We start from the raw sequence: 9,180 nt of genomic DNA on the forward strand, positions 1-9,180 counted from the left end.
CATGGCAGCGCCCAACTGTCTGTAACTCCAGTTCTAGGGGATCTGACACCCTCACCCACCTACATGCAGGCAAGTCACCAATGCGCATATAAAGAAATTAAAAAGAAATATAAAGAAATTTAAAAAAAGAAAAGAACACCAGAGTCCCCTAATAGCCAAGGCAGTGTGCTAGTCTAGAAGCAACCAGCAAAATACAGCACAAAGGATACAGGCAACGCAACAGTCTTCCCTCGGATGACACACATCATACTTTTTTGGGGAAAAAAAAGAACCAGGAGGCCTAATTATATGAAAAGCGCCCCACCTTCTTTTGTTTCTGGATAGACAGAAATAGGTAGGGAAGGATAATGATAATGCCAGCTCTAGCCCCAGTAAACAGTGTTTCAGTGTGCCCATAATTAAGACAAAAGGGAGCAGCAAAAAACAGCAGGGCAGGAGCCAATGGTTTCCATGAAGCAGAGACACAACAGCCCCGAGTGCCGGGCACAGCTACTGTTCAAGCATCCCATCCGGGTGTTCTCTCTCACCACAGGGGTGACTAAGACCAAAGGCGGCGGAACTGCTCCAGCTGCTGCTGATTCACTTACTTGAACAGATAACAGATCTCTACTCAGAGATTTATAGCCCAGTGTCTTACCCTGATTTACAGATGGCAACATCGCAGAAGTTGAGAAAATGGGGGGGAGGAGAGAGACGTCCCCAAACTCATAGAATGGGGGGAACTATCACCAGCTGTTGCCTGGTAAGGAGGGGATGAATGTACATCCTCGCTGGGAAGAGCAAAGACAATACACAGATAGAAAGCTAACCTTAGTCTTCAGGACGACAGGCCCTCAGAACCAATGATGAACTTGGCACAAGGACATAAATTGAAGAGTAAATCAAAGGGACGTGTGTCCCCCCAACATTTTCTGGGTCCCACTCTACTTCTCTCCTTTACTTTCGACTTGAAAGAAAACTTTAAAGAGCTTCCCATTGGCAGGTCCACGCACCATCCTGGAGTTCGGGCCTTCCTAGTTTGCCCTGTGCTAAGGACAACTGGCAATCAGCTGTCAGCTTGTAATGAAGGCGAGGCGCTGAATTAAAGGATCCCGATTTAGAAAAGCTGGCTCTCTGCTTTGCTCCTCAGAGGTCATTTTCCTCTGGCTTTTAAATTGGCGGGAAGGCAATTCCCTTCAGACAGTAGTTAGAGTGAGCTACTGTTCGGGGACAGTGACTGTCTATCCCCTTTAGTCCCATCAGCCACCATCTGAGAAACATCTTCATAACTATTTCACTAACATCACACAGATTACAAAACGGAAATCCCAAGACGCCATTTGCCTACGGTCATTTGTCTCCTCAGTGGTAAAACAGGAATTGAAGCCTAAGTCTCTCACAGGCTAAGCCTAGAGTCCTCCCCTTAACACGTGTTTGAGGTGCTCCACCAACTGGGAGACAGAGGAAAGGGAACATAAAAGAAACTTCCAACCCTGAAAGAGGAGCTATTTTGGCAGGGATTTCATTTTCAACCTTACTTAAGGTGGCAGTGAGATTCCGCTCACCTGTCAGCAAAGAGCAAAGGCTCACTCAGGATTCGCTATCTTCACATCAACAGTTAGGGACATAAATAAAATTTAGCAATTTTAATTGGTTTGGCACCGACTTTCAGATTCCCATATGGTTATTTTCCCTGTTTTATGTTAAATGTAATCGACTTCGCACTTGAGCCTCAATGCCTTGGCAGAATGTATCAATTAAAAGCTGCATGAATTAGGACTACTGGAAGCACACACTGCAAACTGAGTGACTGCAGGGACGAGATTTTAAAATGCTCTTTTTACAAACACGTTCATGTCCTATATCGTAACTGCCATTGTCACCCGCGTGACAAATATCTCATACACAGAAAGAGGGTATTTCTCTAGTATCGTAAAAGCTAAAATCCTATGTGTTGCTTCCTTGGGAGCTTCAGTATTCTATCCCTAAAATAGACCTTCCCTCATTGTTTTCAAGACAGACCTTTCCTGTCTCAGGATTCCTGACATCCACAGCACCCACAACTATGGAAACCTGTAGGGGACTAAAATGTAAGCACACAACAGACAAAAGCATGAACGCAGCAAGCTGACCACACCACTGGCCTTGCACTATGGCCTCTCAATTGTAATGCATCGTGTCAGGGTCCTGTGTTTTTAAAAATAGCTGCTTATTGAGAGCGATACAGTGTCTAAGCCAGAGTCACAGTGTTCTTTAGATACCATAAATTCGTGCGCTATGAGAGGGGGGAAAAAACAAACACAAAGGGAAACTTCAAAAATACAAAAGACCTTCCTCGTTGCAGATTTAAGACATAATTTATTGTCCTGGTTGCCCAGCATGTCGCTGTGTGTACTTATTTTCCAAATACTGAAGCCTATCACTGGTACTAAGTAAATCTAAGGGTCATCATCCATCAAGCCCCAAGTGGCTGCTGATGGAATTTTCACACTTATTTAGTTTGACTGAAGGCTCAAAATGCCTGGTGTCCCTACGATTCTTGCCAAGCTGTTTAACTTAGATTGAAATCCTTTAAAGGGTTATGATTAAATTCTTTTGTCACTTATTGGGTAACGAGAGCATATGGAACAAGGGGGCTAGAAGGGAAGTTGGTATTGTTCCTATATTGACAGCAGAGTATTTAATAGATTTTCCTTCCAGGCAAAGATAACATCCAAAATTAAAAAGAAGAAGAAGAAAAAGAACCTGGCTTTCTCTTAGTGTCCCGTTCCCTATACCATGCCTTACACACACAGCTGTGCAGAAAATTTCCTTGCCACTCTTGGATTAGGAGACTTGACGACCGGAAAGAGAATCTAATCCCTTACTTCATTGCCGTGGATTATTTGATTGATTTTGTGCTTTTTTTCCTCCCAATGTCCAATTTTTTTAGGAACAAGAATGTGAATGTCTAGAAGTATCCTTAAAGGAAACCTTGAAGGCCATTAGAGGGGAGACAATGAATGCCTTCATTCAATGAGAGCACTCCCCTCTTTCTGCCTCCAAACCCTTCAGCAGCAGCAAGTTCCCCCCCTAAGGGCCTGCACTTTAACTTGGTCCGAACAGGTCAAATTTCTAAAATACTTAAGTCATCTCAAATGTCTCTGGTCGGCAGCACTGAGTCACCCTTGCCACCGGCCACAGCCTTTCAGGCTGGATCTACCTCTTTCTGGTTTTCAATGGAATTATTCCATGTAATCCTATTTACACAGCCATTTCATCAAAGCGAGAAAGGCGATTACAGAGGAGCTTGTTTTGCAAAGAGGGTGCAAGGATCATCAATCCTACTGACTCTCAGAGTGACTCCATAGCCCATTGCTGGGCTTTGGCGTGTTGGACATTAACCTTGTCTGTCTCCTGTTTTCTTGTTTAAATAAGAAGGTTGGGGCTCCCTTCCGGAACCAGAAGCTGCTCCACTCTGAGCTGCCACCATTATTCATGGAAGCAGATGCTCTTATAAGAAAAGAAATTGGTACCCCACCCTTGTTTATTATTCCACAAAGCAGAAGGCAAGTACACACCAAGCAAACACAGCAAAACTTTTCTTTGTTGCAGGAATTGTTCACATCCCCATCTCAGAAGCACACTGATCTCAGGTGTGCTGCCTTGGGTAAAAACTAACCTGCATGCAGGGGCGGATACCTGCCATTCATTTTTCTTTCCCCCCCGCCCCCCCACCTCACTGACTCAGGGAGTGTTCTAGGGAAAACACCTCCAGTATGCCAAGCCACGCTCCCTTCCCTGTCCCTTTCCAAGCCCAGGATAGGTGCTTTATTCTTGCTGTTTCCTAATGGGTCCGTTTCCAAGCCTGGCTATCTATTTAAAATAAGATGTCATATGAGTAATTTAATTAATTACTTGCAACACACCGACGCCCTGATCAATGCAGCAGATGAGTACAAACCCTCAAATCTCATTCCCTTCCATACATTTCAGAAACTGCAATCACACACAGAAGTGAAAGAGCTGCTTTACCCAACCTGCTGCAGCTAACAGAACAAATCAGAAAGGAAGAACCGTGAAGAGGTAGCAACCGCCGAGGGTAAAAAGAACTACAGACAGGAATACTACAGTAGCTCTTTCTAACCCCGAGCCAGATCTGTGCGTCAACGAAGAAAAGACATAATTGTACCCCCGGGCAATGTTTTATGCATAAAGCGCAATTTAGCGACCCTGGGCATTATCTCAATGACTATCCTTAGGAGGTGCACATTTAGAAAAAGAAAGGAAAAGAAAAAAAAAGAACTTTTACTGTTTTGTAATGGAAGAGGGCTTCATGCAGTGTGGAAGTACTACAACTCCATCTAGAGCTTTCTGAAGGGCCCACCCAAAGCTGTGAACCCGGCCGACTTCTCAGGCTGCCAAGTTTTCCCCGCCTGCCGGGCAGGTTCTACACCCCGCCTGGCGCTGCCGCCTAGGAGCTCAGGGTTGGCTTCACTCCAGTGGCTGCACCCGCGTCCGCACCGCGTCCCGCGCCCACCTGGGGACTGCATAGAGAAATCTGACTGCGAGAGCGAGCGAGGGTGGCGCGTGGGAAGCTGTTTCATAATCTCCCCGAATCCGCGGGGAAAGACCTCCCGTGCTAAAACAGCCTTCCCTGTGAGAAGTCGAACTCCCAGGCCAAAGAGCGAAGCCAGCATCTGCGGCTTGCGACTGACAGCTCCAAACTTCGCTGCTGAGGCTGCAAACTTGCCACCGTCTCCCTCTCACCCTTGGCGCTCCCCAGCTCCCGGGCTCACCCCCAACCCCCGCAGCGGGGAGGCTCGGGCTCGCACACCACGCCTGCCTCCCCCGCACCTTCCTGGCTCACCCGACGGGCGCAGCCCCACATGGCCCGGCTGCCGGTCCCAGGGCACGCTGGGCTCCCCAGGGCTCCGGGCGCGATTTTCTTGGAAAGGCTTCGAGCACCTCCCGGGCGTGCCCTACTCACTTGTGTCTTCTTCATAAGGAAAGGCAGCGCTGCGATCCAGCCCAGGCAGCGGTGTGGCGACTCCGTTTAGCTGTTCTGGTGCTCCAGCATATTGCACGAGCAGCGGCTGCAGATAGTCCCAGCATTGGGTAGCCCGAGCGCAGCGCCCTATCCTCGGCCGTTGCTTTCCCGCGACACTCCCGGTCCCGGCGACAGACAGCAAATGAAGCCCGGACTGCTGAGCCGCCAGCGCTTTTTATATACAGCTCCCTCCCGCCCGCCCGCTCGCTTCGGACACGCCTCCTTCTCTTCCGGAGCCTCGGGGGAGCCAAGTAGCTCGCTCTGGAGGGCGGGGATCGTCCCAGAGGTTCGACCGATCTGGCCTCGTCCGTCCGTCCCCCGCCTGGGTCCTGGCCAGAGTCCACTGGGGCGCGGGGCGTCTCAGTGGACTCAATCGAGCAACCTGCAGCAGTCGCCTGGGCAGCGCGACCCAGATCTGCAGCAGCACCTCGCACCGCTTGGGGACTGCGGTTCCACCCGGCGCTCCGGAGAGGGTCTCAGCTCCGTCTATTACCGTGAAGCAGCGCCTCGCGACAGACTTCACCTGGTTCTGAGCAAAGACTTTTCCCCGCCCCGCCTTAGGGAAATAGAAACAACAACAACAAAAAGTTTAATTACAATCTATGGTTTAGCCATTGTCTTAGCCCGTTTCTCTTTCCTCCTCAATTATTTTAGTGAGAAACTTATTGAGTCAGGGTCAAATGTTACTAAGGGAGATGTTTCCGAACAGTTCACTACATACAGTGCCTTTTGAAAACAAAATTGAAAGAGATTACTAAATGTACGAGCCGTCCTCACCACAAGGGTTTTAAAGATCCACTTTTTGGTTAGGAAAGTTCGTAAAAATCGGAACGATAATGCAATGGTCAAAGTAATAACTAACACCATTATGCGATGGCTCAGTTATTACGTACTAGGTGTTGCATAAGAACTATGCATAAATTATCTCTTTAAATCTTTTCTATGGACCTGGTGCCTGCATATGTGTCCCATTTTACAGATAAAGAAATGGCCTCAGGAGGTTAATTTTCCCAAATAGCCAAGTAAGAGAGTTATGATTTAAATCCAAAACCTTGGATATACTGCCTTTAAAAAAATGCCAAACAATAATATTCTTGATTTTCCAAAAGCACTTCAATATTTTTACGCGCAACTGGGGGATAATAAAGAAGCATCTGGTAATTCTTATAAAGAAAATATTGACCCAGCACCCCCATCAGTAATCATTTGGAGCAAGCGAGCCGTATAAATTTAGGAGTCCAGTCATTCTCATAAGAGAGGAGTATTCCAGACTTGCCTTGATTGGCTCGGTTGCCATTGTTAAAAAAACGAATGTGCCAAAGTCACTGTGTTACTTGTCTACAGCAGCTGTGAGAATTTAACACAGACTAAATGGCGGGAAGCATCACACGTTAGTCTTAGTGTTTGGGGGTCAAAAGTCCAAAATGCCTATTGTTGAAGGCAAATCGGCTGTTGCCAAGACACATTCCTTTAGGCAGGCTTGAGTGAGAGAGAGACTTCATTTCCTTGCCTTTCCCAGCTTCTAAGGTTGCCCAGGTTCGCAGACTCATAGCCACCTTTATCTTCAAAGCCAGGATTGCTAAACTGAGCCTCCTATCAGCCAACTCTTACCTTCTGGTCGGCCTCCCTGTGGCACTTCTAAGGATTTAGGAGATTGCATTGGTTTACCGGGGGTTATCCGGAATAATCTTTCCACTTTCAAAGCAATTGTTTAGCAATCTAAATTCCACTGACAGCTTGGATTCTTGACAGAAGTGCTAGGGAACATAAATCACAGATTCCAAGCACCGGAGCATGGCTGCTTTAGGGGCTAATATCCTGTCTACGTCACTCATCTGCAAGCTTGTGGAGAACAGAGCGGAGGCAAATCTCTGTGCATCCTCGGTGGGAGCTTCCAGCTGGAAGAGTAAGTCCTTCTGAAGTTATAAGATTATTAAATTTTAATGAGGGAGACCAGAAGAAAAGCTGAAGATATTATATAACTGTCTGATTAAAAAAAAATAATAGCCAAAAGGTACAGCAAACCCTTTTGACCAGAACAAGAAGGCAAAATGGCACCAAATATAAGCACAGTGGAAAAAAATTTTTAAACTAAGGGGTCCCTCCTGGCAATCCTTGTCTTGACACAGCCCTTCACTGGCTCTTTGGTTTGTCAGACAGAATCTCCCAAATACCTGCTGTATGTACAAAAGAGCTTTATCCCTATAATTTGTGTTGAGATCTAATGAGAGATGGTTTTGAGGAAGGCTGATTTTCCTTCAGATTTCTCAACAGACTGTACAACTTGTCTCCAAGGTTCAAAGCCAGCCAGGCATCGCAGCCACAAGGAAACCTGAGATGACTTTATGTGGGTTCGTGGCTTATACAAATGGTGAACTTGTTCATAGCATTAGTATATGCTAAGAAGTATATTTAATAATGTAATCGGTCAACAAAATATAACAAATGATTGAGGCTCAAACCTTTTCTGTATAAATTGTCTTTATCAAGAACTAGTATTAACAATCGCGGGCTTGGTGGTGCGTGCCTTTAATCCCAGCATTTAGGAGGCAGAGACGGGTGGTTCTCTGTGAGTACCAGTCAAGACAAGGCTACATAATAGATTTGGTCAAAGAAGGAAGGGGATAGGTGAATATAAATACGTAAAATATTTAAAAGAAATGCTTAATAGGAATAGTTGAGGCATAGCAAGTGTTTTCCTCTATTAAGTTACTTTGTGGAACTGAAGAGAGAACTCAGTTATTAAGAGCACATATTGCGTTGCTAGAGGACCCAACTTTGGGTCCCAGAACTATTAGCTGGATGTAACTCCAGCTTCAGGGAACCCAGTCCTCTCTTCTGAACCCCACTGGGTACCTACACACTTGTAGCAGACACATATACACACACATGCACATAAATAAGAATAAATATTTTAGAAAAGGATTACTTTTATGTGAACCAATGTGATGACTTAACAGGTAAAATACTTGCAGGGCAAATCTGATGACCTGAATTAAATCTCCGGAACCCATGTAAAAGTGGAAGGAGAGCATCATCTCCACAAAGTTGTCCTCTGCCTTCATGTGCACACTCTGACATGTATGTATCCCCACATACATCATATATATGCATGCACAATAATGAGACATGAAAACATTTAAGAATTATTTTTGAAGTCAAGAATTTTTCCCCTAATATTTGACAAATATTGCATATTTGTATCATGTACATTTTATTATATATATACACTTTAAATTCTATTTTTTATTATACATGGGCATTTTGCCTGCATGTATGTGTTGTGCATCATGTGGTACCCAAGGAGGCAGGAATAAGGTGTTGGATCCCCAGGAACTAGAGTTACAAATGGTTGTGAGCTGCCTTGTGGTGCCGAGAATTGAACCCTGGTCCTCTGGGAGAGGAATCTCTAGTCTTAACCACTCAGACATCGCTTTAAGTTTATAGTGAGATTTAAAATCAAACTTAAGTCTACTTTCTTAGCAATGTCTAGGTACACAGCACATTGTCCACTGTGGTTACCACACTGTCGTTTGAGTGATCCAATCAAGTGACTTAAAGGTCAAGGAAATATAAAGAGTAGATGAGAGGGATTGGGAAGAGATGATAGTAAATTGAACATCGCAGATAACTCATCTTAGGATGAGCGGTGGGTCAGAAATAATCGCCTTCACAGTTGATAATTTTCAGCAGACGCAGGTTATCATGAATCCTTATCATGAGAACCAAAAATCTATTAATACAGACAAGATGATGCCCTGGTAGACAAGGCCCATGGGGTGTTTCCTCATGGAAACAGTAGGCTCCTTACCACACAGTTCACAGTTAAAGATGCAGTAGGCTGGGCAGAAAGCCTTTGTACGGCTATCTAGTCTTCTATACTTCTGATGCTATTGGTAGGTAGTTCTTTGTGCATTTTTAAAAATTAGTAGAATTGATGGAAAACTTTGGGGCGATTTACTCTTTGTGTTATTGTCAGGCATGTTTAATTTAGAAAAATAGATGCTATAAATCTTTGTCTTGAACACAGGACCTGTCTTGTGTTCACTTACCATTCTGTGGTTGTCTTCTCCTTCTAGATAGTATGTTGATTTTAAGAGCAGATTTGTGTGTGTGTGTGTCTCTGTGTGTGATATATTTGTGTTTATGCACGTATGTGTGAGATGTGCTCA

General features: G+C 45.1%; 1 protein-coding gene across 3 annotated transcripts in view; it reads right to left on the bottom strand.

The window, feature by feature from the left end:
• Kitlg (KIT ligand) overlaps positions 1 to 5,543 on the bottom strand; it is an 86,754-nt gene extending 81,211 nt beyond the window's left edge. For 2 of the 3 annotated variants that reach the window (XM_075954162.1, XM_075954161.1), the window contains exon 1: positions 4,949 to 5,522. In XM_075954162.1, the coding sequence (XP_075810277.1) occupies positions 4,949 to 4,963 (15 nt within the window). In that variant the 5' untranslated portion in view covers positions 4,964 to 5,522. Of the gene's footprint in view, positions 1 to 4,948 lie in introns of all 3 variants that reach the window. The other variant, XM_075954160.1, reaches the window with a different exon arrangement.
• Between the last annotated feature and the right edge of the window lie 3,637 nt (positions 5,544 to 9,180).

Source organism: Microtus pennsylvanicus, chromosome 20, assembly GCF_037038515.1.
Source record: "Microtus pennsylvanicus isolate mMicPen1 chromosome 20, mMicPen1.hap1, whole genome shotgun sequence".
Classification (NCBI taxonomy): domain Eukaryota; kingdom Metazoa; phylum Chordata; class Mammalia; order Rodentia; family Cricetidae; genus Microtus; species Microtus pennsylvanicus.